At 40.1% G+C, this 27,528-nt stretch overlaps 3 protein-coding genes and 1 long non-coding RNA gene across 7 annotated transcripts; 2 read left to right on the top strand and 2 right to left on the bottom strand.

Moving 5' to 3' along the window:
• Window positions 1-1,551: 1,551 nt before the first annotated feature.
• Window positions 1,552-4,677, bottom strand: LOC143416195 (serine/threonine-protein kinase pim-2-like). 3 transcript variants are annotated; one of them, XR_013096836.1, is made up of 4 exons: window positions 4,004-4,140; window positions 2,340-2,520; window positions 2,083-2,253; window positions 1,552-1,993 (listed from the first exon to the last, which is right to left on the bottom strand). XR_013096836.1 is itself a non-coding variant. In XM_076881653.1 (4 exons), exons 1-4 carry the CDS (start codon window positions 4,345-4,347, stop codon window positions 1,902-1,904), a joined length of 480 nt encoding a protein of 159 aa, XP_076737768.1. In that variant the 5' UTR covers window positions 4,348-4,677; the 3' UTR covers window positions 1,552-1,901. The 3 variants fall into 3 exon arrangements, 2 of the variants coding, with proteins under 2 accessions (XP_076737768.1, XP_076737746.1); XM_076881653.1 differs by lacking the exon at window positions 4,004-4,140 and adding an exon at window positions 4,312-4,677; XM_076881631.1 differs by lacking the exon at window positions 4,004-4,140 and having other exon boundaries at window positions 2,340-2,663.
• Window positions 4,678-5,370: 693 nt separating this feature from the next.
• Window positions 5,371-21,143, top strand: LOC112433587 (uncharacterized). Of its 2 annotated transcripts, none has more exons than XM_076887004.1 (19): window positions 5,371-5,485; window positions 7,468-8,267; window positions 10,829-10,890; window positions 11,189-11,227; window positions 11,336-11,572; window positions 13,173-13,399; window positions 13,641-13,816; window positions 14,024-14,050; window positions 16,658-16,733; window positions 16,866-16,967; window positions 17,069-17,103; window positions 17,843-17,995; window positions 18,168-18,296; window positions 18,505-18,543; window positions 19,084-19,209; window positions 19,725-19,851; window positions 20,469-20,639; window positions 20,724-20,758; window positions 20,993-21,143. In XM_076887004.1, exons 2-19 carry the CDS (start codon window positions 7,749-7,751, stop codon window positions 21,005-21,007), a joined length of 2,295 nt encoding a protein of 764 aa, XP_076743119.1. In that variant the 5' UTR covers window positions 5,371-5,485; window positions 7,468-7,748; the 3' UTR covers window positions 21,008-21,143. The 2 variants fall into 2 exon arrangements, with proteins under 2 accessions (XP_076743119.1, XP_076743113.1); XM_076886998.1 differs by having other exon boundaries at window positions 14,024-14,068.
• LOC143419639 (uncharacterized) lies at window positions 11,599-13,743 on the bottom strand. The gene is made up of 3 exons (XR_013099658.1): window positions 13,604-13,743; window positions 13,098-13,263; window positions 11,599-12,964 (listed from the first exon to the last, which is right to left on the bottom strand). It is a non-coding gene; the product is annotated as an uncharacterized LOC143419639 (long non-coding RNA).
• Window positions 21,144-24,124: 2,981 nt separating the features above from the next.
• LOC112433585 (uncharacterized) lies at window positions 24,125-27,528 on the top strand. Its single transcript, XM_076887037.1, has 6 exons — window positions 24,125-24,277; window positions 24,359-24,499; window positions 25,099-25,178; window positions 25,303-25,326; window positions 25,557-27,131; window positions 27,223-27,528. The coding sequence occupies exons 1-5, from the start codon at window positions 24,245-24,247 to the stop codon at window positions 25,867-25,869; spliced, it is 591 nt and encodes a 196-aa protein (XP_076743152.1). The 5' UTR covers window positions 24,125-24,244; the 3' UTR covers window positions 25,870-27,131; window positions 27,223-27,528.

Genomic DNA, 27,528 nt, shown 5'->3' with positions numbered 1-27,528 from the left:
AGTATATTTTGTCATTAGTATAATATGAAATAACTTCTACATGTGTCAAGTCGTGTGCCAACATTTGCTGTGTAGTAGAACTGAGACATTAGTCATTATAAAAATGTATTTGAAATAATATTAAAATTCTCAAACAGAAAAACATTAAACATAAATATATAAAATATAAGTATTTACAGAGAGACAGGAATAAAAAGGACCAGCTGCTCTCCAGAGCAGGAACAAGGCTGAGGAGGAAATGCTCCATTGGAGACTGGTGTGGTCTCTTCAGGGACTCCAGGATGGCCAGCTCCACCGCCGATGGACCGTCCTGGGACCCGTCCCTCATCTGCCTCGGAGCCGTCCTCCTCTGTGGGCCTGTAAAACAGCACAAAACACAAAGAAATGAGAAGGCTGCTACTAGATTTTAATTTCAACAGTGAAAAAAAACAAAAACAGGATATAATCAGATTGGTTGTAGATATCTAGTAAAGGTGATCACAAGGCAATCCCACCGACTAAAAAGGTATCAGTGCTTGCTGTACATACCTGTGGGTGCAGCAGCAGGAGCTCAGGGACTGGGGAGCCAGGAGAAGCAACAGGGGATGCTCTGCTGCAGAACCAGTTGGCTCTATCAATACAGTATTAAATGCTAACAGGTTGAATATAATCAGAGAAAGTATATACAGTGGTCCCTCCTTTATTGCAGCAGGGGTTCTCAGAATAACTAGCCCCTGGCCACGCACTTTATACACTGTTTTCCCCACACACATGAACATTGTTCACAGTTCTCACAATTGATTCTCAAATTGCAAACCTTTGTAGATTGCAAAACGTAAAAGTATTATTATGCCGCGTTTTGTCTTCATCTGCCCGCCACTTTCGTGCGCCTTTTTCCCCTCGCGGTGCAGGTGTCTATTTCCGAATGAGGCTCATAGTTATGGGTGTTTTTGTGCTGTTTTTTCTATTGGACGTGATGGTTATCAAAACCAAACATGATAAATTTGGCAAGCGCAGGAGACACGACACGGAGCAGATTTGTCAATCAGGCTGCAGAATGCAATGCTGTACGGTGCAAAAAAAAGAAAAGAAAAAGAAAATCAGTGGAAAAGCGAAGCAGTGACAGCGGGACCACTGTGTGCTGCTTATTAATAAAGAAAATATATTCCTATATGACAACATGCATAAAAGCAGAACGGTATTTGTACGTCAGTGGGAAAATAGCGGTGGCTTGCTAGCTTTTGTGCGGCTTCCCCGGAAGGTTAAAGACAGAACATTACTAGATTGTGGTTTTAATTAAAATGTAGCCTGTGACAATTCTGAACACATGACAAGCTACTTTAAGGCATATCACCCAGTTTGTAATATTGCTAAACATTTCTGAAGGCAGACGAGTCATGCTGGCTGGGTCAGTGTCATTTTTGTTGTAATTGATGTCTGGTTTGTTCTGTTCCCTAGTGATGGGTAGGGATGGGTACCAGTATCTGACATAATCCTTGAAATAGTAATAACACAGTATCCTCAGCAAAGATGAATTAAACAAGTTTTATTTTAATGGAAGTTTACTTCAAGTCTTAGATTTTTACTGTTTTTTATTTGATTACTTTAAAGTATATGATTACATTTGAGTAATTAAATAAAGACAGTTTTGATGGAGCTCCTGAGCCAGCCCAAGCTCTCTATGAAGACGAGGAAAAACTCCCCTGGGGGGGCCAGATTGACGGGAAGAAACCTCGGGAAAGCCCATTCAAAGAGAGATCCCCTTTCCTGGGATGGCTGGGGGGGTTACAGGAATTCCAAAACACTGAAATTTAAAGTGGGCCAATTAAAAAAATTATTTCCTGAAAAAAAGAAAGGTAATTCATACATCACACATAAATGATAACGTCTGAATTGTGTGTGTTTGTGTGTGTGTGATAGGCTTATCTCAGCCAAGTGTGATGCTGTAGGTCCTCCAGCGTCGGCCGCGTCTCCGGGACTTTGGTTAAACACGCGTCCAAGAAATCCCGGCAGTCTGGAAAGAAAGGAAAGAGAAAAAACATGAAGATGATAGTTCCAGTGGTCCAAGCCATCAGTCAGTCTTGAAGTGTGACGTTTTCTTACTTTTGGACAGATGTCTTTTGAATTTCAGGCGCTTTTTGAGGAAGCTCGTGGTGTCAAAGTCCCCCGCATGAAGCGCTTCGTACAGAACCACTCCCATTTGCCATACCGTGGTGGGTCCACACCTGTAGCAACTGCGCCCGTACCACTCGGGAGGGGAGTAAATTTCTGTACCTAATAAACAGACACAATTGCAATTTCTTCTAAAACAAAAGGCGAAAACTGTGACATCTGTGAAGAGCAAGAGCAGAATATGTTACCATAGAAGAGGCGGTACTGCGACCGCTCCTTAAAAAAGCAGCTGAGTCCAAAGTCGATGATACGAACACGCGGTACATCTGAGCCGGTCTCAATCAGAATGTTCTCACTCTTGATGTCCCGGTGAAAGATGTGTTTATCCTCCAGGTGCTTCGCAGCATCAACCAGCTGCTTCAGAATGACCTGGAAATAGAGCAGGGCGATATGACCAAAAATATTCATCACGATATACATTTGAAAAGTTGCGATAACGATATAACTGACGATATAACTGACACTAGACAAAATACTTTACAACTCCACAACTTTATTAGTGCAAAAAACCCCATCAATGTATTTTCACTTAAACAAGCAGCTGTTTTTTTATGTCCATTAAAGTTATATAAAAATGTAACAGTGCAAATTCCTCGCTGACAGTTTAACCAAAAGGCATTTCCAGTGGAAACTGGCCGACATATCCTCAGCATAACCATGTATAATATCCACAAAACTTAAAAAGAGGTTATACACACACAATACGGTAATATCATGTTGAGGTGCAGTACGTATCACTCCGCGAGGCGCCTGCCTACGATAGCCGTAATGCTCCGACAATCCATCGAGCGGTGCGGCTTTGTAGCTTAGCAAAGTCGCCGTGCACATAAAACCGTTTCGAGGTCAGTAAACACAACCAGAGTTCATACATAAGGCGCACGGGATTATAAGGGGCTCTGTCGAGTTTCAGAAAATTCAAAGGGTTGATTTTAAGTGTGCCGTATTTTCCATACAACACGGTAATAACGACGGCCTGCTAGCATGCGCTACCAAAAATTGTGCTTTGTTGTGTATCTGACGGACGAAAGCTAAACCAGTTCCACACCACTGAAGCTGCAGCATTTTTACAAACCAGAAACTTAAACAACTGAGTTAAATCAACACAACTTTTTCATATTCAATAAACCTGTGCATTTTGTGATCATAAAATGCGATTGAAACATGTTCAGATGAAGTAAGTTGAGCTCTTGGAATATTTTAATCCTTCACAATTTTGTCATTTTATTTCAACAGTATTCAATAACTTTTACCCCAATACTACTTGGTCACTTAAATACTACATGCTGTCTTCATATTACATAATGTTCAACAAAGTCTAGATCCTGGTTACCATAAAAATTGAATGGGTCTTCAACAACTACCATCCTTCTATCTTTATCCTGGTTGCAGGAGGGCTGGGAAATAACCCTGAAGTGATAGGTTACAAGGCACGGTACACCCTGGACAGCTGACCAGTCTATCACATAGAAACAAACAACCATTTGCAACAGCACTAACCACCATGCCAACAATCTAGGAAATGTAGGAAAGCTATGATTTCCTGTATTTGATGCAGAATTGTTTTGTTTTGTAATAATACACAATAAATAGCAATAGCAATAGCATGCACGTGGTGCGTGTGTAGTGCCTCTTATAACTCCTGCAGTTTGAAATCTTGTGCGATCTTGTGAATTTCATGAGTTCAGCAACTAACCACTCTCACTAGATTGTATCAGCTCATCTCAACAAGAACAAATTAAGTTGTTGAATTTCGTACAGATTCTTCATGATTTAATTACGTTCATAGAAACATGAAATTATTGTGTTCAAATTACAAGTTAGACTTTTTTAATGTAACAACCACCCAACTTACTTTTTTTGGTAAAAAACAGTAGAGGTGGCTGCTCGACTTGACTGAGATGGATGCCTTCCTGAAACCACGATCTAAAGAGCGCGAGTCTGAAACCCGTGCAGTGTCGTGGGATTTAACATTGATATATTATTGACTTACTTCACTTGAACATGATATAAACAATTTAATCTAGCCTCTCTGCATGTCATGTAGTTTCTACACTATGTAGTTACACTTAACTTTAAAGCATGAGGCAATTGTGTTAAATACACGCAAGATGCTTACGTAAATCCAAGAGCTGGCCAATCCCTTTTTTTCAGTGTACTTACCTGGATGATTGAGCATGTATCAAGACAATGAGTCATTTACTTTAGTAAAACTGTGTAATGCAACAAGAAAAGAAAAAATATCCGAACTATAGCACCGACTTTTAAATAGCAATCAAGCCCAATAAACAGTTTCTTTTGTTAAAAGAGGGGCCTAATGTCCTCCACAGTTATGTGAGATGATAAAGCCATACAGAAAATGATTACTTCAAGATATAGCTGCTAAAAGTCGTTCTACTACCGAATTATGTGTATGTATCCTCTCCTGATTTATTTCCAAAGTTTACTCACTTGATTTGGATTACTGAATGGAACCTAATCATTTTATTAATCTATACACACAGAAATAGCCACACAAACTAAATTAGTTGGTCAAATTTTATTCAGACACTTGATGAAATAATCACACAATGTGGTCCTTCTAATGACAGCAACATAATCTTGTTAGGAGGTGGTGGGATTGTCACATGCAGTGAGCTAGCATGATTTACTTAAAGCTGATGTGATTCCCAGATTGGACGAACTATTTGCATTTTCCTCATCATTATTTTTATTTTTGTTTTCTGATTGCTGATTGGTAGTGGTTGCCAGAATTATGCTTTCGCTTAAAATACAGTGTTAGCTACTAGTGCCTCAATTTCTTGGTTGTCTAAGAAATTTATCCTATCAGAGCCTTCAAAAACAAAAAATAAAAACAAAAAATATATTTTACAAAACATAATTCCAATTAAAATAGTTAGCTGGGTAAAATGCCACATTTTTTATGTCACAGTTAGTGCGATTCTTGATTCTTATGATAAAATGTAATTATATTTTAATCCCACAAATTTCTTTTTTCTTTTTATGAGAGCTCACACACTTAAAGGATATCCCAAAGTCACACATTTTACAACAGCAACCTCATTTTATAAATGCAATACACTACAAAACAAGTGGAATAAAAGCAAAACATTAATAATATGCTTTAGTGGAATTACTACAGTATCTTGAAATTTGCCGTTTCCGTTCGTGCTTTTATTTTGAAGGCAGCCCATTGAAACGGAAATCGTTGCGCTGGGTCACCTGGCTACCGTTTAGCGTTTACTTTCCGTTAGCAAAGTTGTAGATTGCAAGAAGTTTTTTGCGAGTATACATTTGAGCACACCAGAAGAAAGGGATTACACACATATAAAGCACGGTATGTACACCGAGTTGTTGTAAAGAAAACAAAAACAGGCTTGTAGGCTTGTGAAATGGGACGGTCTAGCCTCCCTCGCGCTGCCCAGGTTGCCTATCAACCGTTATACTAAAAGCGGGAAACGTTTCATACAGCTTTGTTTGACAGAAACGGAGTAGAACATATTTTGTTCATTTGTTTCTACATGAGCTTTGTGTGATGTGATAAGTATCTGAGGCTGAGACCACACGACTGTAAAACATGATTGTTGGGCTTCATTTTTGTACTGAACAGTCATTTTAAGATTAGCTAGTAAATAACAATTAGCTCATGTTGTTCATGAGACTAAAGTCATCTTACTTTGGTAATGTAAATATAATATGGCCAATATGATAGTTATTATCTTAATCATTATTAGTTATCACAGCAGTGAGTTCGAACTCTGTGTCAAATACTGAGCTTCAGTAAAGATTCTATGGCGTTATTTTAGTGCCACTATGCTCAAATTCTTTTTACTTGCGCTCAGAATAGTGGCACAAAAATAACGCCATAAGATTCAAGTTACAATTATTTATATTTCCTATCTCCTTAAATCTTCACTCAAAGACAAGTATGTTTGACAGTGTGTATATAGATGTATCATATAGAAAAGACAAATATTGTTCGTTTAATATGCTGGCATTACTAAATTTGGCTCAATGCTTACATATATGTGTAAAAAGAAAATGTGCGAGCTGTGGTAACTGTGTCTGATAGAATGAAGAGTAGACTGATACATGAAATATTCCTTTATTGGGTGAGAAAATCAGACCATGTCATAACTGCTTTAAGTCATACAGAATAGATATCAGAGCCTTAAACAGGCTGACTTCTGCTAAATGGGTCAAACTGGGCAGAAAGTCTACAAACACATAACATCCTTATAGAATATGATGTAACACTATAGATCAACTTAGCTCAGAATATATAAAGCATATAAACAATTACAGCAATATGATGCAACAAACACAGCAGTGCTACTGATCCAAAATCCTCAAAGCTTCATAGAACTGAAACAAACATTTATTTTAGCTCCATTCTGCTGCTGATACATACTTTAGGTTTCTGAACATTGAACTTGTTGCTGCCTTTCATAGTGTGTAACTTGAAGGCCCTGAGTACTTTCTCTCACACTGAAAACACTGGGATGATAACATTATTTGAACATTACCTAATAAGACTGATTCAGCACAGACAGTTATGTTAAACTTTCCTAGCAGTCCTTCACAAACAGGGAACAGTCTGTCTATTCTCTCCATCTGTCAGCTGCTGCTGGCTCTTCCTCCTCCTCTTCCTCACACACTGCTGAGTTTGTCCTGGTGGATCATCAGGGGTGCAAAGCCTCACAGATGATGTGCAGCAGTGGGTCCCTCAGTCTGTCCTCACTCTGGACACTTGCAGTTGTCACACATGGAAATGAAATGTGCGATAAGCTGCAGGATTCAGACACAAGTGTAACTTATAAACACACGTTCATACTTTTATTCCACAATCAGAGAGAAAGAAACAGAGAGAGAGTGCAGGACAGACAGACAGGTGACAGTCTCAGGTGTACACACTGCTACACAACAGCACCAGAGAAGGAGGATTTAGTGTTTGTGTTATTACGAGTGCTACACAAGAAGAGTTCCCAGATGGTGCAGTGGACACATGTGTGACTGCTGTGATTAAAGCATCTTTCTTTCAGCTTAACGAGTGAACCGTCAGCTCGTTCAAACACACGTTAAAGTCCGTTTGGCTCGACACCACCGAACAGAGGCAGCAATATAACATAGCTAACATTAACAGTGCAGTGAATCCTGCTTGTTGCGATCATGTTTAGGGGGTAGGAGGATGTGTTCATGACTTATGGCAGTTTGCACCAGTCCAGGTCCATCTGTGTGGATTTCATCTTTCCAAGATTCTGAGGCCCAGTACAACTCATTAACCTGTTTTCTTTGTTTTCTTTATTTTTAACTTTCCAGCTTTCCATTGCCATCGAAGCGTTACACCCCTTCTCCTGCACCAGGGTACAAACAGAGCCCCCTACATGGTAGGCTCCCAGGGAGCTCTTTACTGATCGGACAGCAAGCTGCATGCTTGCGGCTGGCTCAGCTGAAAGCCCGCCTTGCGTTGACACAGATAAATAACGCCATTGCTATTGGTGGCCGAACCAATACACGCGCCCCATTTATATCTACAACACCCCCCTTTCCTGACAGCTGCAGCCATCAGTCTACTAAACCTTCTGAAGGTTGCTAACACCATGTCCCATCCCTTATATAACCCCTATGCCTCTGGGAAACAAAGTTCAGCCCAGGGGCGCTATGGACAGTCGAGTATGCAGGCAGAGAGAGACTCTCATAAGACACCTCCTCATCTTGGGCCTGGGTCCAGCTTTAGCTCTTCTGGAGTTTCATCTGCGTCTCCTGCAAAATCTGGAGGAACAATCCCATCACTGCTAACTATGCCAATGAGCTGCAGGCCAGAAGGGAGTAAGACTTCAATGGAAGAGGACATAAAGAAGTCCAAACCTGTGGGCTCTGCAGAGTCTACTTCAGAAACAGCTGTGAACATCCTTATGCAATTTGGACTTGAAAAAGAGGACCTGGAACTTCCAATCTCATACTCTGAAGATCAGATCACTCCTGACAACCTGCCTTTTACCTTACAAGTGACAGAGGATATCCCAGTGCTGGCCCAGATGCAAGACTACACTGCCACTTCACCTAGGGTCTTTCCGCATACCTGCTCTCTATGTAACAAGGAATGTAATCAGATGAAGGTAAGTCGAAGATTGTTCGATGTTTTTGCTTTCAGTCAGTTTTTATTTATTTGAAACGCAATGTTTTTTGTTTTGTTTTGGGATTGTTTTTAATTATTTGACTTTGAATGCCATTATAGGATTTTGGTTTTGAAAAAGCTTCATGGATGCTACTTTAAAGTTTATTTGGTTTGCTTTATTCACTATTACTGCATAATGATGACTGTAGGAAGACTACCAACTTGGACTGCAAACATTTGGACACATTTTCCCATATTTCTGCAATTCAGTATTCTGTAACAGAACTTTTGAAGGATTACAGTCCAGACTAAACTTAACTATATGTCTACCAGATGTTGTAATTTAAAAAACTACTTCAAAGAGACCTTCAGAAACTTCAGTGGTCTGTACTTGCAATTGATAGATTTAATGTCTTTTGACTTGATGTAAACCCATGCGAAGACATTCAAGGCATTTGCTAACAATGGAGCCAAGGCCTCAGATGACGTGATGAGGAAGAATCTGCAAGCATGAAGAACCTGTGCATCAGAAAATGTTGGAAGATGGCTGTTTTTTCATTTGTCTCTGTCCTTGGGCTACTGTTCCACAGTGCTCATTCAGCTTTGCTTTTCCTGGAACTGTTGCTGAATGTAAAAGTTCCCCTTTTTGTCTTTTGTCACTAGAGTGAACAATAGTGTGTTTGGTCCTTTATTTTATATCAGTAGGCACCTTGTTTTTGTGTTATACTAATTTTCTTTGCTCATACTTTAAGTTAGTGTTTCGGTGTCACAAGACTTTTACTACCACAAACATAAGCACCCTGGGCGCAGCGCCCAGTCATGAGCTACACAAGCACCAGCTTTAATTTGACTGATTGTTGAATCTCTCTTTATGGATGTGCCTTCCTTTGCTGCACCAAATTTCACATTTGGGCTCCTCGTCAAAGAAACAGCGCCTTCCTCTTCTGGCCTATTTCAACATCATCTTCCTGTCGCTACTCTAACTGTGATCAACATAGGTGGTGCATTTTGTCCTAATCCAAACTTGGCCTCTCCTGAGACGACCTTCTTGGAACCTTGGGAAATTTTGATGCCATAAGAAGAGCCTGAGTAGGGCTGGGTATCGTCACTGATTTCTAGAATCGATTCAATTCCGATTCACAAGGTCCCGAATCGATTCGATCCACGATTCGATTTAATTCGATTCGATTTAAATCTGGGAAATTTTGACAGTCAGAAATATTATAATTCAGATCAGTACATTTACATATTTTTGTATCAATCAAAAGGAAGCTGACACACGCAAGACTTTATCACAGGTGTAAGCGTCACAGCAGATGCTTTTGTGTCAAAGTAGCTGAAGATAAAACACAGAAAAACATGAAGGTGATTTTCCTGGCCTGGGATTTTATAAAAATGTTCTGCAGTACATCAAAAATGAAAGAAAACCATTAATCAACATATGAACATCACCTCTGACGTTACAGCGGTTTTATTAGAGACACGGTTAAGCGTTTTACATTTTGAATAATTTTAAAAAGTTTAAATTTGTTCAGTATTGAACAGCAGAAATGAGGTTTTCTTTTCGGAAGAATGTAAAAGGGAAAAAAACAGCGGCCGACAGCCTGTAAACAGCGGTAGACTTGTGCGTAACAAGCAAGCGAATAATGAAGAAAGGGAAACTGTTCTTGAAGTACAGAGAGAGGGAGAGAGAGCTGTGCATCGCGGTGGAAGCAAAACAGTAAAAGTCAGAGTGAATTCATGACGATGTTTATGTGAAGCGTTTGGATCTTCTTTTGCTGCTGGTTCGGTCAATATTGTTTGGAGAGAGATCAAACTAACAGCTTTAGAATCGGCTCATAAAGGGCGTGAACACACAGCGCGGACCCGCCGACAGATCAGAATCAGCGAGCTGTCGGCTTTCAGCCCCGACCGTGAGAAAGGCGACATCTCACTGATTCTGATCCGCGGGTCGCGCTGTGTGTTTAAGTCTATGTGCAGAAGCCGTGTTCCTGCTCTCATTTACTGTCTTAACTGTTTGGTGGTTCTTGAAATTTTGTGAGATGTCACCTGAGATTCTGGCATTTTGGGCAAAATAAATTTATATTAAAAAATCGATTCAGGATTTTAATGAATCGATTTTACGTTATCCAAGCCAGAATCGATTTTAATCGATGAATCGATTATAAAAACCCACCCCTAAGCCTGAGAGTCCAGAATCCAGAGCCTAAGATGACCCTTTTGTTTTGGTTGTTTGTAGTCAGATGTTTGACTTGTGTTTTCCATATATACTAAATAATTTCATCTTTAAAATTGTATCCCAGGAGAGGTATAATGTGTCATGCTTATTTGTTCCTGTTTTGTTTTTGGCCCATGAAGGTTTCTAAGTGCAATCCAGGCTCCTGGCTAATGTTATAATGCTTCTCCGTTCAGTGAAGGACTAACTGTTAATATTTTAAGATTTTTTTTAAGGCCACTGCAAAGTTTAGTGACCTTTTTATCAGCAAGTGATGTCAATGACAAACATTGCTCCTGATAATAATGAATCTGGTCTAAATGTTTGTTTTTTGTTGTGACCACTAGGATTGGGTCTCCCACCAGAATACCAGCCTTCACATCGAGAACTGCAAACTTCTGCGAAAGCAGTCAGTCTTTCTTCTCTGTACTTCGTGATTATGAACCGATATCTTTGGGGCAGCGCAACCATGGTTGTGCCGAAATGATGTCGGGGTTGTAATGCTAGGATAGCTTCCTAAGAACTGTTCATTTGTATTTTTTCATTTTTCTTTGTCATATTTGTTGCGTTCCTGTAAAGCACCTTAATGATTTATTGTTAAAAGGCTGAATACATTTCTAAGTTTTTGAATTAATGAACAATAATATATTTTTAAGGACATTCTACCTGGCAACATCTGACAAAAATGTACCTGTGTTTTTCCACAGATACCCAGAGTGGAACGGTGAAATAGCATCACCGCGAGGGTAAATATCTTCATTTGAAGTCATTTGGCGAATAAAAAAACATGCCAGCATTGGAGCCTTTCATTTTCTTTCATTTAACTGTGCTTTTCTTTTTAATGCACTTGTTAGTGCGTCAGGTGCCAAGCCCTCTCCCGCAACGTCTGCTGAGACTTCCCAGAAGAAAACCAGACATGAGAGTCGTTCCCGTTCCTGCAGCCCCCGCAGTCATCGTGACTCGGAGCAAAGCAGCGACAGGCGAAGAAGGCTTTCCCGCTCTCGCAGACCCCGCACTCATCGTGACTCGGAGCGTAGCAGGGACAGGCGAAGCAGCCATTCCCGCTCCGGCAGCCCACGTCGCCACCGTAAGTAAGTAAAATTTATTTATATAGCGCTTTTCACAGATAAAAATCACAAAGTGCTTTACAACACAGAAAATGGGAATATAAAACAATATAACAGTAAATAAAACAATGTAAAACAATAAAACTATAAAAACAGCATAAGAAGAAATTAATCAAATGCTTTTCTAAATAAAAATGTCTTCAGCTGTTTCTTAAAACAATCAATGGAGTCCGTGCAGCGAAGAGACAGTGGGAGAGAATTCCACAACCGTGGTGCCACAGTCTGAAAGGCCCGATCACCACGAGTTTTAAAACGAGTGCGTGGTACCACCAACAGTCTCTGATCTAATGACCTTAAAGCCCGAGAAGATGTATGTGATTTCAGCAGGTCAGATAAATATTGAGGAGCCTGACCATGCAGGGCCCTAAAGGTTAGAACTAAAATTTTAAACTGAAACCTAAAATTTACAGGCAACCAGTGAAGGGAGGCCAAGACTGGAGTGATATGCGATCTTCTCTTGGTGCCTGTTAAGAGACGTGCTGCAGCATTCTGCACAGTCTGAAGACGATTTAAGGCTGATTTGTTAAAACAAGTAAAAAGGCCATTACAATAGTCTAAACGAGAAGAAATAAAAGCATGAATAATCATCTCAAGTTCAAGCTTTGATACCATTAGTCTGAGTTTAGAAATATTCCGTAAATGATAAAAACAGTTTCGGACCAGCTGCTTAGAATGCTGCTCGAGCGACATCGAGCTGTCAAATAAGACACCGAGATTTCTAAGGCTTGATTTTACGTAAGGGTCTAAGAAGCTGATATGCTGTCTAATTTCTGGGACCATATGGTCTGGAGCAATAATTAGAGTTTCTGTTTTATCAGAGTTTAGTTGGAGAAAATTGTCATATAACCATTTGTTGATTTCTGTCAGGCAATTACTTAAATTAGACAATTTATAAAACTCAGACATTTTGAAGGAACAGTATAGTTGGATGTCGTCAGCATAGAGATGATAGGAGATATATTTATAGCGCTTAATAATCTGGCCTAGGGGAAATACATAAAGTAAAAAGAGAATTGGACCCAGGACAGATCCCTGAGGTACCCCACACGGCAAAACTGTTGATTCTGATGTGACATGATTCATGCAAACAGTAAAAGATCTCTCAGACAGATATGATATAAACCATTTTAAAACAACACCAGTAATCCCAAACAAGTTCTCGAGTCTGTTTATCATGATACTGTGATCTACAGTGTCAAAAGCAGAGCTGAGATCCAGCAGGACCAGCACTGTGTATTCTCCGCGACTTGCAGAATAGGAGGAACAGTCATTCCTGTTCTCAATTACGCAGCCGCCGAAGGGAGAGACACAGAAGCCAATCACGATCTCTGTACAGGTCCAGACGCAATCGCAGGTCTGTCCAACAAACATTTTGAGAACTAGGATCAATCAAGAAGATTTAGCTCTCCAGTGGATTGCTAAAGGGTGAAATATAACATATATATAAAAATATCAACTTGAAAAAACTTAATTGGTGGACAGCATTTACCTTTTGTATCCATGCTGGGTGTGTGCTTTGAGATGTTTCTGAGTTATTAAGTTCTTTGATCCATACTTTTTTCAGGTCCCGGTCTCATTCTGACTCCTCGTGGTATGACCGTCCTTCCTCTTCACGATATCGATCACGCTCAAGGTGCCGCGAGAGACGATCCTCACTGAGAAGAAGAGATGAGAAACGTTCATCACCGAGGAAAAGCTGGGAGAGGCGATCGTCGACTGAGAGGTCATCTCCGAGGCGAAAGAAGTCAAGCAGCTCAAAGATCTTGGCAAAGAAACTGCTGGAAACATCAGGTTTGAAAATTGCTTCATGTTTTATTTTTTTGTATGTACTCATTAGTTTTTCTAAGATCAAAGTTCTCCTCCCCCCTCACAACCTTAACTTTACTAATGTAAAGGATAAATAAAGACCAGTGCCACCAGAAATGTCAGCATAGTTTTTTCTACTATTATAAAACTTTCAGAAACGGTAGATGATTTTCGAGACTTGGCACCCACCAAAGTGTGAATCTCTTTTGCACCTGTGGTCTTTTAGCTCTCCAGTCCTTATCAAACCAGTCTGACCTGGAGACTGTCGTCAAAACTTTGGCTCCTGCCCTGCTGGCTGAGCTAGTCAAGATGAAGTCGTCCCCATCAACATCATCATCATCGTCCTCACGTTCTGCATCTCCAGAAACAACTAAAGGGACGCCTAGCACAGAGAAGACAGAGGTGACTTCATATTATGCCTTTTTTCATGAATGCACAGTTTTGGACAATTTATAATGTGATCAGTGACAGATGACGTGATTGTTGATGCCACACAACCAAGATTAAATCTTTCAACACAGATTTATACAAGCAGATAGTTTGAGTCAAGTTGTCATGATGAAATCTGCATTTGGTTTGTTCATAATTTTCTTCCCTGTGTTTCCACAGGCTGGCAAATCTTCCCCTCCGACCATGGTGAGGCTACAAGGGACTGTAAGTAGTCTCTGTCACAGTGATGTGATTTCTGCTATGGAGAAAACATTTTGAAAAACTAAGTCAGTTGTTTTGTTTAGGTCAAAATTACAGGTATGTACACTGAAATTTGTTCACTGTTCAGGGGCGGATCTAGAGAAATTTTCTTAGGGTGGCAAAGAAATCAAATAGGGTGGCAAAATCGAAGCCTTCTTATTTTTCAAACACATATGCAGGTGGTTACATATGGTTAGAATAATTCAAATGCAGTAAGTATACACGTTTTTCATATAAATATAGTCTAGAACTTAATTATTGTCTGTAGCCCACATAATTACACACTTTAGTTACATAAAACATGTGAGTTTCTGTATAGCCTGTATAATAAATAAATATGTAGCCCAACAAGTATAAAATCCAGACACACTGTTAGAAAACAGTCACATTGTTACAGCTTAAATGACACAAAATGTCAGAAATCTGCACTGTCATGAACAACAATTTAAACCTAATTTTTCATGATTTGTTGGATGAACCCACTGAGGTCTGAAATACAATCGGCCATTTTTGACTCCTTTTGAGTTTACGTTTGTATTTCACCCTCAGATTGTTTCATTTTATTTTGTTCCCCTTGCCTTGTTTGGTGTCATTCTTTTCAGCTCAACTGAATTTAGTTGTTTTTTTCACTGACATACTGCATTAGTATTACTGATCTGAAACCACACAAAGAACTTAAAATCCTAGTAGTATGTTTTTACTGTAAAAAAAAAAACACCACAGTATATTTTTATAACTTGAAATGCAAATATAAATTGTACATTTTGTAAACATATACAACTATTTATCTAAAAATGCAGCCGATACACCTGCCGTTTTTTGTTTTTTTTTCATTTTGTATAAGAATTTAAAAATATTACTACAACTAAAATGAGAGAACAATTAGGTGTCGCACTAAGATGCCCCACAAACTATGTGTGCCAGTAAAAAAAAAGTTTGTCCACCAAAAGACAGAACAGCACAGGGACAAACCTGCAGGCCTGATAACAGCAGCTGTATCACTCCGCTGGTTTTCTACTTAGTGACAGTGTTTACATTGCAAATGTGCCTTTGTGACATTCATTAGTGCCCTCACTGACACACAAAATAAAACGACTACACAACAGAACTACACAAGACAACACACTAAGTAAACACTCCACACTAAACGTCACAAATATCCCACATCTAAAAACTCTCTCTCTCACTTGCTTGCTCTGTCTCGCTGCCGTTACCGTCACTCCTAAAACGTTTCCCTCTTCCTAAACAATCAAATCCCACGCGTTGACTGTTTTTTTAATTGGTCGACATGGTACATTTAGGAAGGTGGTGGCTTTTTTTCTTTCTTTACTGTTTTCGTGCTGTCCTTACAAAACGCTTAAAACACACACACACAAAAACGTGACGACAGTATTTAGAACAAAGCGTGGCTTATATATATTATCATAACTCTGGATTTACTGGCCTGTAATTAAAATTTAAAAACTTTGAAGTCCGAATTTTCAATGTGGGCTGAAATAGAAACTCAGCGTGGCTGCAGCTTGTTGCTGTGTCAGCTTACATCAGTCATGTGATTTGGAGGTGCAGCGTGTCCGTGGACCACAGAGGGTTAATAACACTCACCTTCCTTCCATTTCCAGAGTGTAACATCCACCCACCTGTGTAAAAAGCGAAATTCCCATGGTGTTGTTCAGAATGTGCTCTGGCACAATCATAAGCATCGCTTGCTACTGAAAACAAGAAAAAAGCCGGTCCTGCTATGGGCTGAACCATTTGTTAATGGTGGAGGGGGGAACACTATGCAATATTTTCAGTTTTAGCATTTATATTCACTGTTGACTGTAACTACGTTCAAACTGTTAATGCTGTCTTATTTTAATAAACAACACTGTCATATGCAAAACTGGGGTGGCACTTGGGGTGGCAAGGGATCATTTTAGGGTGGCACTTGCCACCCCATGCCACCCTTCTAGATCCACCCCTGTCACTGTTATAGATGGATGAGTTCATTGACCTACTTGTGAATCGAGAGAAAGTTCCTCTCCTGTTTGTCTCCTGGTTTGCTTCTGCAATCTAAGATAGATATTTATGCACCGTAGCTACAATTCTCTATAAATATACTGTCCGTTCACGGTTGTAGTCCTGCATTCATTATGCGGTTTAAAGTCAGTTGGTTATCCTTACATTTCTTCTACAGTCTCGCACCCCTCAAATTCATAGTTACTTTGGATTATACTGAGCTTTTATATAGTCATCCCCATGTCAGGAAGCTTCCGCTCAAGTCTAATGCTATGAAAGCATACACACTGTACTTTGTTTTTATTTTGCTGTGTTGCATTATGCATTTTTTAAATCTATATATACACATTGCACTGAAAACATCCTTGGAATCGCACTGGTTGCTTGCAAGTTGCCACAGTTGCTTGTGGTTTGCATGGAAGACTCCAACTTGTCTGTAAATACTTGTAAGCTCATGACAAGTGCTCATGTATGATTCTTAGTGTGAATGTAGTAACTTAACAGTTTTGGTAGTAATACAAACTAATGTATGTTCGTTGTGTGTGTGTTTGTAAGGAAGCTGCGGTGGCACCTAAAAATACAGCCAAGGCTACGGAGGCTGTTGAACCAATTAAAGGTGCTGCAGTTGACGGTGAGCCAAAAGTCTTGGCTTCCAAAGCAGAAACGGCCTCAACCACGCAGATTTGTATTTAGATCAGCTGGGTAATTTGCATCCTATCTAAACTACCACTATTGAACTTAACTACATTTCCTTTATTCCAAGACTCTGTGACTGCAGAGAAGATCTCAAAGGATCAGCCGGTCGCTGTTACCCACCCAACATTTTGGGAGCGGATACAAGAGCAACTGCGTCCAGAAAGAATCCGTAAGAAATCCCCAAAGATCTGTATGAAAGATTTCTCAATGTGAAGATATTTTCTATTTCATAATTATTTTTTGGTTTTTCTTTTGCTCTGCACTTCACAGGTTGTCTCAAGACAGTCAAACTTCCCAATTCAAAGGTAACATTAAAAAAACACTTCAATTATACCTGTAAGAAAAACATGCTTTATCAAAGTGGTTAAGTTTTGATCTGAAATAGTTCAGTTTGTTTTACAAGTTTGTAGTTGGGTTATATCTCATTGTCAGGTGACGCTCAAGTAGGTGTAAATGTAGAAAAATGTTAAAAATTCACTAGGGATGTCGCAATACCAGAGATTTTGTAGTCAGTATAGACACCAATAGAATTGCACCATTCTTGGTTACCAATTTAGTATTGTAATAAAACAATTATCTCATGTACTAACACATACTAAAACTCCTTTATTGAAAAGCTAGTTTAACATGTTCAAATTATATGCACAGTCATCCAGGACATGGTGGTTTTGAGTGCTTAAAAAGGTTTTTCCTTCCCAAGTTTGACATGTGCAATAGTGCTGTTTACACATTGCCTTTTGGGAATCAGTTATCACTGTTTATGGATCCACCTTAAATGAAAAGTACTTTCATAGCTGACTCTTACTGCCTTTTTTGTCAGTGAGTCAAGGTAGAGCTGCACTACGTGTAACAAAGAAAGAAAAAGAGAAGTAAAGGAAAATTAGCATCAGAAACATTTTGTAATAGGTACCTGATTGTGTTCATAGTTGTAGACAGTGCTCAAAGTGAGGTTTATAAGTTAATGTTTGCATTTTTCAGATTTCTGTCTGGAACTTCTTCCATTGCAATTGTGAACTGATCCTGAAATTCTTTTCGTTTGCACAGCTTGTTTCGCTTGATTACAAGGTGCTGTTAATAAGCAACCTGCCAGAGTATCACGATGGCTGTTACGCAGAGGAGGACATCGCCGGTCTGCTCACTCGACACCGATTTGAGTATTACGACGACACGATCTACGTTATACCACAGGCACGCATGGTAAGCACCAGTTTGCATTGGGCTGGGTTATGACCTTCATTTTAATGGCGCTCTAAATCTCTTTTCTAAGACGACCTAACTAACATTTAGTTAGTTAATGCATATTTTGTGAGTGCCTGTCTTCATGGTTATTCAGTAAAAATCAGTGTTTGGTTGTTTGTTTTTCCTTCAGGCTTTTGCCCTCATGCCGACAGCAGTGGCAGCTAAAAACATCGTGCTAGCATCAGAAAATCACGATTTTATTCTCAGTGGTTCTAAACTTCGACTGCAGGTTGAGAAGGGCAACATTTTAATGACGCCGGTAAGCACTGTGTGTAGATAATGCAATCTACTGTTGTGACAGATGTTATTACAATTATTTGAAAATATTTGTTTCTGCTTGTTTATTTAAAGTGTGATTATAAATGTAAAAAATATTTCTTTTTGTAGAAAAAAATACCTTTAAGCTGAAATAAATCGAACCGAATCCGAAGTGATGTAATGATTTTGAACTGTTTTTTTTCTTTCAGCTTGAGTTTTATAAGTCTCTGATGAAACGGCTATGCTATGTAAGTAACGCACATATCTCAGAAACAAAGACTGCACTCGAATACCTTTAGATTTATTGGTCAGAGTATAAAGTCATAACTGGAAGCACTCACATCCAAGTCAAAACACCTTGAAAAATGGGGACATACCCGTTTTTTCAGATATTCACACAGGGCTAGGAAAGGTTTGGAGAACTCTTTTCCTGGAATAAATTAAATCCTCATTTAAAAATGCATTTTGTATTTTTTTTAAACATTTGTTTAACGATTTGAAACTTGTGCAAAAAATTAGGAAATTGGGAACGAGCCAAATGCGTTTTCCACGGCACTGTGTGTACATTAGTTTAAATACTTTTTCAACCAGTGTTATCAAAAACAGCGAGAGCTGCAATTATAAATTGTTTGGAAAATGAAGATAGCTGCCAGGGTGCATACCTGCTGTGTGAATATAAGTGCAAACTTATGGCCTTGATCTTGGAGCTGTAGTATAAGAATGTTTGGAATGTCATACTGTTTGTGGGGTTGTTGTTTTTTCACGTTAACCCGGTTTTCTCGAAGCAGCAAGTGACTGACAATGGAGCACGATTAATCTACATCAGGAACATCTCGCCAGGCGAGTCCCGGCATCTCAGAGAAGCTTTGAAAAAAATGGATTGTGTAAGAAACTACCTGCCTCTTCTCAACAAGGTATAAACACACTCATAAATGCCAACAAGTGCATGTGTTAGAAGTCTGTGAAAGGCTGTGTGAGATATGTGCTTGTGTAAGTGTAATCTTAACCATACAGAAAAATTGACAGATTAACCGCTTGCACACCAAACTAAAGGACGTGCACCAACCTTCATAAATCCATCCTTCAAAAGAGATAATGTGTCTAGATTTGGATGCTACTTATCTTGAGGAAAGCACAACTGCAAAACTATAGCGATAGTAAAGAGAGACTGCCGATAAGCTGCTCGCTGAGCAATTCTTCATATGCTCATGCGCACTAGTATTTATCACATTACAGCATTAGTGCAGGGGTCATGTTGAGCATGGCTCCAGTGCATCATTGAGCCAGGATTTCTGACTCTTGAATCCAGTGAACTCCACAATAAAGCTGTACTTAGTTCACTCTTTCCACGTGTGCTTAGCACTTGTTTTCTAACATTTACAATGTGAAGGTAAAATGTTCAGAATACATTTTCTTTCTTGTGTTTCAGGTGTTTATCGAATTTCAGTCTCTTCGTGATGCTGATCGCCTCGGCGTTTGGTACAGCCTTCTAAAACGGCCCACCGGCCACAAATTGTCAAGGCTGAAAATACCACAGTGTGGATGTACCTCACTGCGTAAGTGTTTTTTAAATGGGATTTTAAACAAATATGATTTAAACGGAAACAAAAAGATGGGTTAAGTTAATGGAAGGTCATCTGGTAAGACCTTTCTTTCGCTTTCTGTTTGTGAAACACTCATGAATAGATTTTTCAGGTCTCCCCTGGGCTGTGGATAAAGTGCAGACAAAACTGCTGATTTATTGTTGTTCACAATCAATCATTGTGACACATTCCCTCAACTTTTATCCACTAACACTGTGATTCTGGTTCCCACAAATCCTTTGATGCTCATTTGCCTTATTATCTCTCTGACCTCTTTTCTGGCCCCTCCAGAAATCTTTGCTCCATCAGTGGTCAATTTCCTTCTGCTTGTCTCTGCCCCAGACACATGAGCCAGAGCCATTACTTAAACTGCACTTTTTCAGTCTGGCATTTGATCTAACCCACTAATCGTTGTTTTTCTGATGTCTATGATACCTTGGGTATCTGTAAAGGTGCTTAAAGTTCAAATAAAAGTCAAAACATTGATATTACTGGATCATTGTAAACATTAAAAACCTGTTTTGCACCACTCGTTTTTCCTTTTCTTTCCCCCACAAAACTTTTAACAAAACTTATTTTTGCTTGTGCAGCACCAAGATTGCCAGACAAAGCTTTGCCAGACAGCGAGGTTGCTGTTGATGGTGCAACTGTCCCAACAGAAGATATTACCATCCCACAACGCAGCACTTCACCATATTGGATCACAGTGACAACTAGTCCCTTTGTGTTCCCCACTGTCTCTCCTTGGTTCACAATCCCAGGTGAGAGAAACAGCTGGAAACTAAAATTAACCTCCAGATATAAAGTGTTGACTGTTACTAACTGTGTCTGTTTTACACTTCTAGAGTATTTAACTGTCAGTGAACCTGATGACATTGAGGTGAGTGCATCTTATAAACCCAGGTTTCATGTGTTAAACAGGAATCCTTGAGTAAATACCAAGAGGTGTCCATTTTTCCAAATACTCACCTCAAAAACCACATTTCTTTTTTTCTGCTAAACTTGGTTTCATTTTGTCTTCTCTATGTGCTCAGTAATAATAATATATTTTTTAAAAAGTACCGCAAAGTTTCTCTTCGAATAAACTTTGGTTCTTGAACCTTGTGTCTTGCAGAAAGCCCAATCTTAAGGTTCTACGTTCTCCACCATCATGTTGACCGGTTTGCCAGAAGGAAACTACAGACAGGAGGATGTCACCAAGCTGGTGTGGCGTTACGTCCCTGATCAGACTGTTCAGACTCTGTACTACAAAATAATCGTTTTATCACTGCAGAGGCGGGTGAGGAGTAGACCCAGCAGGCTGATACAGAGAAATTTGCATTTGCAAATTGAATTCAATTTAATGATTGATATTGAATGTTTCCTCTGCATCATTTTTCCCCTCCAGGCCTTTGTGTTTTTTAACAGCTGGGATGCGTGCTGCGATTTCGCCAGGGATTACCTGAAAAATCCAGTTACTGTTGGAGAGTGGACGCTCAGAATCCACATTGTTTTACAAGACATGCTTCCTGGTACAAGTGAGGTATGAAAATGGAGCAATCGGGGGCTGTTAAATCGGGGGCATGCTCCTGTTTCACTCAAACTATTCAGATCCCAATCAAAACAGATTTCTCCTCTAAGGAGTGAGCACAGCATCATCCTTCTCTGGGCTAATATTACTAGAATGAGAATACTCAGAGTACTTTATTGATCCCTGGGGGAAATATATTGGTTACAGTACAAACAGTAACACAGACAGATACAAGAAGTAAGGAATAGCACAATATATACAATATATACATACATATAAGTCACTCATTGATAAATATCTGAATAAGAAATGGAAAAACTAAAAATATGCATGAATTTCAAATCAACTATTTATTGTTACTTCGTCTGTATTTGTTCTAGTGATGGGATTTCCGGCTCTTTTTAGAGATCCGGCTCTTTCGGTTCGGCTCACTAAAAAGAGCCGGCTCTTTTGGCTCCGAACCGGCTCTTCAGGTTGTTTTGTTGCTTTAATTAATTTATTATTAACAATAATATAAAATTATGCACAAAAGGAATTACTAACGTAAAAACAAGTGGTTTTATTTATATATGTTTATATATAAATATATGCGGTGGCCCCTAGAGACAAAACACGTACAAACTCCAAAACACATTTCTAGCATGAACTGAACTTCCAAAGCAGAGCTACTAGATCACTTAAATGACACAATTGAAAGCATGTGTGTATTGTTTGTGTATTTATACACAGGCACTCATATATATATTCAAATAATTTAAAAAAAAGTTCATTTACCTGTTATTACCACACACCAAATCCGGTCGTTGGTACTTGCTGGCTTGTGTAGCCACAAGATAACAAAGGCTCAACACTGCGCCCAGCATCCTGGAGCACTTCTGTTGTCTTTTGTACGTGTTTTGAGTTTTTATGTGCTTCTGAGTTTTTATATGCTTCTGAGTTTTTACGTGCTTCGGAGTTTGTACGTGTTTTTACATGTTTTGGAGTTTTTACGTGTTTTGGAGTTTGTACGTGTTTGTACGTGTTTTGGAGTTTGTACATGCTTCAGAGTTCGTACGTGATTTGAAGTTTGTATGTGCTTTGTCTCTAGGGGCTACCGTAAATATACTTTTATTTATTCACTCCACATAAAATGTAATAAATAAATCATATAATACAAAAATCAACTATTCACATTTCAAGTTTTAACTATTTAAATTTTCAGCTTTTTCCTTTCACAAATTTAAAGTGAAAAGAACACAAAACACTGCAAACCACAACACAATTAAATATAAATTATAATATGAAAACTAAAAGAACATGCATATTCTCTGTCATATGGACCTGCATGAATAAACTTTCTCAATCCTTTATCATCTGCAACCGAAAATAGTTGTGGATGATTACTATACCTTTCTAATGTTGTTGTCCCTGCCTCTCTTTCTCTCTCTCTGGCTCTGTTCCTGTGCTACTGAGTGTAACTACCGCCCCTCCCCCCTCTGCCCAGCGTAAAGCACAAGGCTCGCGTGCAGAGTGAAGCGGGAAAAAAGTGCGAGAGAGAGGCTGAGAGAAAGAAAAAAAAAAAAAACCCACGTGACGGCTCGCGATAAGGAGCCGGCTCGCGTCGTTCACGTCAAAGAACCGGCTCTAAGAGCCATTTCGTTCGCGAACGACCCATCACTAATTTGTTCCTTCCTTTTTGCAACAGCAGCACAAAAGCTGCATGAACTTTATCCACTTTTCTGTTCGTAGGCGACAACCCACGTCATTCCGCCACCACTTTAAATTTCCACAGAGCTCCTTGTGAAGTCAGCCCCGTGTAAACTTTAAAGACCCAGACATAGGTTCCAGAGTGTTTTACTGACTATTAAGTAATGCCCTTACTTATTTTGAAACTTCAGTCGCTGCTAACCTTCTAGCGTCAGCGTTTCCCCTCTCAAGTTTCCTTGTGGGCTAGCTATTCAGGAGCTTTCTGAGAGCTCTCTCCACAGCTACATGTTAAGAGGAATTGAGGTCTGACAACTGTTGCGGAAAGTCACTGAGTGTTAAGGATGGTGAGTTAGTGAACCCAGACGCGGACCTCTCGTTAAAGTTGAACAGTGTCTTTATTTACAGTGAAGCCAATCCACAGTTATCCATAGTGCAAGTCCCTTCAGTGCTCCTCTCCCCGTCTCTCCTCGTGTGTCCACACAACTCCCATGCATCAGTGACGTCTCTCCTTCCGTCTCTCCGCCTCGTTCGCTTCCTGGCAAAAGGCAAAACAGCCACGATTAGCCTCCCTCCGCTATCAAACACTTGCTTTACCCTTGCTGAGCTCGAGTCACTACCAGGCTTGGTGCAATACTCCAGCGCTGTCTGTCACTCAGCCACACCATTAAATAGCTCTGCCAACGACGGTGGATGATTGGCAACAGCTGGCGAGGAATCAGTCGCAGGTGGGACAGCAGCTCAGAGCGGCAGCACTTCCGGGTCGGAGATCTCCCATTGCTACGCGACCGCGTAACAATCGCAGCGGAGCAGGAGAGGAAGAAACAGAGCGAGAGAGAGGAGAACAAACACACACATACACACAGGGCGCCGGTCGGGGCACCGTCAGACCTGACACTGAGACTCAAATAGCATCAAATAGTTCCTGCAAAACCTTGTTATATGTTGTGTCGTTACTGTCCTGAAGTATGAATCCTTTGCCACAAAGATGCAAACCAGGATCGAGTCACTTCTCACTTACAGTGGAGTCCAATATTTATCTTATTAAATGTGCTCAATGGAAGATTAAAAACACTCTAACCAGGAGGAGAGTTATTCAATATTTATTGTACAAACAGAGGATCAGCGATTGATGTAATCCCCTTTCATCTTCTGCTCTTTTCACAGGAGAGCATGTATAGAAGCATGATGAAATGGAGCACCACTGTAAGGCAGCAGTCACATAAATCTGTCTTGTAAAAGCAGCAGGCTCGGGTCTCCCTGATCTTAACGCTGGTTGTTTTTCAGCATGTTCCAGAGTCGGAGTCTCTGGAGGACCGGCTGCTGAGTGTGGAGGTCTCCGAGGTGAATGTGGACCTTGTCATGATGATCATGGAAGTGGTGGCGTCCATCGCTGCTTTTGTCAGATTCTTGCCGCTTGCCAACAGGGTACGATTTCATAAACACGTGCAACTGTTTTATATTTTACAGAAGGCTGCAAGGCTTGTCATGGTGTCTGCTGTTCTTTTCATATTGAGAAACATTTTAAATGAGTCTGAAGGAGACTTTGTGGTTTTTTAACACGAGTTGAGCAAGTTTAAATATTCCATGTACAGACAGTCCCTGCGGCAGGCAATCTGAATTACACATGCCTTTGCAAACACTGGTGAAGAAGGACTGCCTGAAATGCACCAAGTTCTCAACCAAGTAGTAATCTTATGACCTGTTCAGCCTTTTGTCCTGGCCCATCGAGCAGGGGAGATCCCTGCAGTTTGAGGCAGCGCTAAGTTATTCTTTTAGTGTTTCTTGCTCAGTGGTTTTATTGTTCAATCAAAACTTTGCAAAAGTATAGAAATATGTTTGCACTTATTTCCCATTTGCAAGTTTAAAACTCCAAGATTTTTTTTTCTTTGCCTTGTACTATCGTACAGGGCAGTAAAGAAACTCGCCAGGACAAATTCTTTATCGCCCTGTACAATACAAATCGTGGCTGTAGCACACCCATTGAGTACCACTGTGTTGCTCAAATATCCGTTCTGTTCTCTCAGATATGCATTGAGATGGCCGAACCTGGTGGATTAACACAGGTGATGGAGAGCAAAGTCACCAAGGACTATTTATCTGCTTGGTAAGTGTGTCCCACGATCAGAAGTGAGAAAAAGAGGAAATTTATTTTACACTGTGTTTCTTCATTTTCTTTAAAGTGTCTTCATGTCTGTCTGACCTTGTGCTTCTTTCTCTCCTCTTCATAGCAGTAAAGCTGGACGTATTGAGTCGTGAGTATCTTTCTTTTTCAGCTTTAGTGGCAGAGTCAAATATACCATACGCTCCTCAAGGTCGTCTGTAGTAAACAGTTCCCAAAGATGCAAAAAGAGCAGCATGTGATTTAGATATAAGCAACTCTAGATTAGGAATTTGAAATGGAATTTCTTATTTCACATGAACATTTTGTGACAACAAACCTCTTTTCGTGGTAACCTACTGGCATCTTTGCTTTCAAATTCAGTTTGAAGAGCCTGAAACAGCGTCTGCAAGACTCTGGTGACAACCTCAAAATGAAAACCAAGAAGACCGCAGAATCGACTGATGCAGTGACCAAAGGTGACTGCCAGGCGGAGAGCCAGAGGACCGAGGAGGAAGCAGGGACCCAGCCCGATGCTGCAGCCGCCCCTGCTGGACAGCAGCCAGAGCCCAAGTGTCCTGATGACGAGACACAGGAGGGAGAGGAGAATGATGGATGGAGCATGGCCGACATTAAAGGTACAAAGAGCTGCTTTAAATCAGCAAAATACACCGCTCTGACAGCCAAAACACAGTAAAGTGAATATAAAAAGACAAGTTGTGATATTTTGTGGCTCTGATCTCATATTTGTGCTCCTCACTGTGCTACAGACATTCAGCCTGGTGGTAGTAATATATTTTATATATGTGGTGTTTAAGAAATGCTCCGTTGGTGCGATGACTATGTCCCACACCATCACCAGCCTGAGATTTTGATACAAGGCAGGATGGATCCAAGATTTCTGACCCTACCATCCTAATGTCACAGCAGAAACTGAGATTCAACAGACCAGGCAGCGTTTTTATTTTACAGCGTTGCTGAGCCTGTGTGAATTGTACCCTCAGTTTTGCGTTCTTAGCTTAGAGAAGTCGAACCCAGTGTGGTCTTCTGCTGCTGTAGCTCATCTGCTTCAGTGTTGGATGTGCTGTGCGTTCAGAGATGCTCTTGTGCATTGTAATAAGTGGTTGTTTGGCTTGCTCTGGCCTTCCGGTCAGCGTGAAGCAGTTATTTCATTCTCCTCTAAACTCAAAAATGCATTTCCTCCAGGGAACTGCCACTCACTGGATATTTTCTGTTTCAGACGGTTTTATGTAAACCCTAGAGATGCTTCTGTGGGAAAATCCCAGCACATCAGCAGTTTTTGAAATGCTAAGCTCAGCAAACATGCCACGTTTAAGTGACTTAAATTATTTTTCTTCTTCATTCTGATGCTCAGTTTGAATTTCAGCAGGTCACCTGACCATGTCTACATACCTAAATCACTAAGTTGCTGCCATGTGATTGGCTGATTAGAGAGTCGCATTAATGAGCAGTCAAACAGGTGTACCTAATAAAGTGGCCGATGAACGTTTCAGCTTTTCAAGTAAATCGAAATCATTTGTTCAATTATTATTGAGTTATAATTGAATGTTTAAATATGTTATAAACCCAGTGGCTCCTGTAGCAGATTCGTTGATGATTAACGTGTCGCTCTTTTCATTTTCAGTTGTGGCTAAACGCAGGAGGGGAGCTTGTCGGAGCTGAGGCAAAGCGATCTCGCTCTCAGTCTCCGTGTGTTGTAGCAGATTTCAGACTGCCTCAGTTCAACCCTAACAGCCCCATCGGTCAGACACACACACTCTAAATTCAAATGTGTTGTTAATACTTGTCTAATCTTCCTGTTTCTGCTTCTCTGCAGGTCAGGAGTTTGTGGTCCCTAAATCAGGATTTTTCTGTAACATCTGCTCTGTTTTCTGCCTGAATGAGAAGACCGCCAAGGAACTCCACTGCTGCAGCCAGAAACACTACGACAACCTGCAGGTACGCACGCACATACATATACACGATTCAGCACACAAAATCACACTGTTGGCCTAACGATGTTTGTTTTCTCACTTTTCCCTTTTTTTAGAAATATTATGAGGAACGTCGACAAAGAGCTACAAAAGCTTTGTCTCAGACGTCTCCAGGCTCCGTTTCTGACTGATGGACCTGATCTACTGTATTTTTAACCCATAACTGTGCAGAGTGTATATATATGTATATGTGTGTGTATGTGTGTCCTGGATGACTGTGGATATGTTTGCGGTTTTGTGATTTGTTTCTTATTTCCTGTTTTACTTTGAAAGTTCATGTCTTATGTCAGTGTGTTCAGTTTTACCTCTCCCCTGTCTCGTTAGCCTGATTTCTCCCAGCTGTGTCTCCCTCCCTCCCGCCC

The sequence above is a fragment of the Maylandia zebra genome, linkage group LG1 (genome assembly GCF_041146795.1).
Source record: "Maylandia zebra isolate NMK-2024a linkage group LG1, Mzebra_GT3a, whole genome shotgun sequence".
NCBI lineage: Eukaryota > Metazoa > Chordata > Actinopteri > Cichliformes > Cichlidae > Maylandia > Maylandia zebra.
The sequence above is the reverse complement of the archived record's forward strand: the minus strand, read 5'-3'. Positions and strand labels throughout refer to the sequence as shown.

Excerpts from the sequence above, each read along its gene's own strand:
- LOC143416195 (XM_076881631.1), bottom strand. The coding sequence starts at position 2,571 with ATGTATATCGTGATGAATATTTTTGGTCATATCGCCCTGCTCTATTTC. Across the intron at positions 2,254-2,339 it reads GCAGTACCGCCTCTTCTATG|GTACAGAAATTTACTCCCCT; the intron begins GTAACATATTCT and ends TCTGTTTATTAG. Across the intron at positions 1,994-2,082 it reads CAAAAGACATCTGTCCAAAA|ACTGCCGGGATTTCTTGGAC; the intron begins GTAAGAAAACGT and ends CTTTCTTTCCAG.
- LOC112433587 (XM_076886998.1), top strand. The coding sequence starts at position 7,749 with ATGTCCCATCCCTTATATAACCCCTATGCCTCTGGGAAACAAAGTTCA. Across the intron at positions 18,297-18,504 it reads GCAACATTTTAATGACGCCG|CTTGAGTTTTATAAGTCTCT; the intron begins GTAAGCACTGTG and ends TTTTTCTTTCAG. Across the intron at positions 19,852-20,468 it reads GTGTGGATGTACCTCACTGC|CACCAAGATTGCCAGACAAA; the intron begins GTAAGTGTTTTT and ends TTGCTTGTGCAG.
- LOC112433585 (XM_076887037.1), top strand. The coding sequence starts at position 24,245 with ATGTATAGAAGCATGATGAAATGGAGCACCACT. Across the intron at positions 24,500-25,098 it reads TCTTGCCGCTTGCCAACAGG|ATATGCATTGAGATGGCCGA; the intron begins GTACGATTTCAT and ends CTGTTCTCTCAG. Across the intron at positions 25,179-25,302 it reads AAGGACTATTTATCTGCTTG|CAGTAAAGCTGGACGTATTG; the intron begins GTAAGTGTGTCC and ends TCCTCTTCATAG.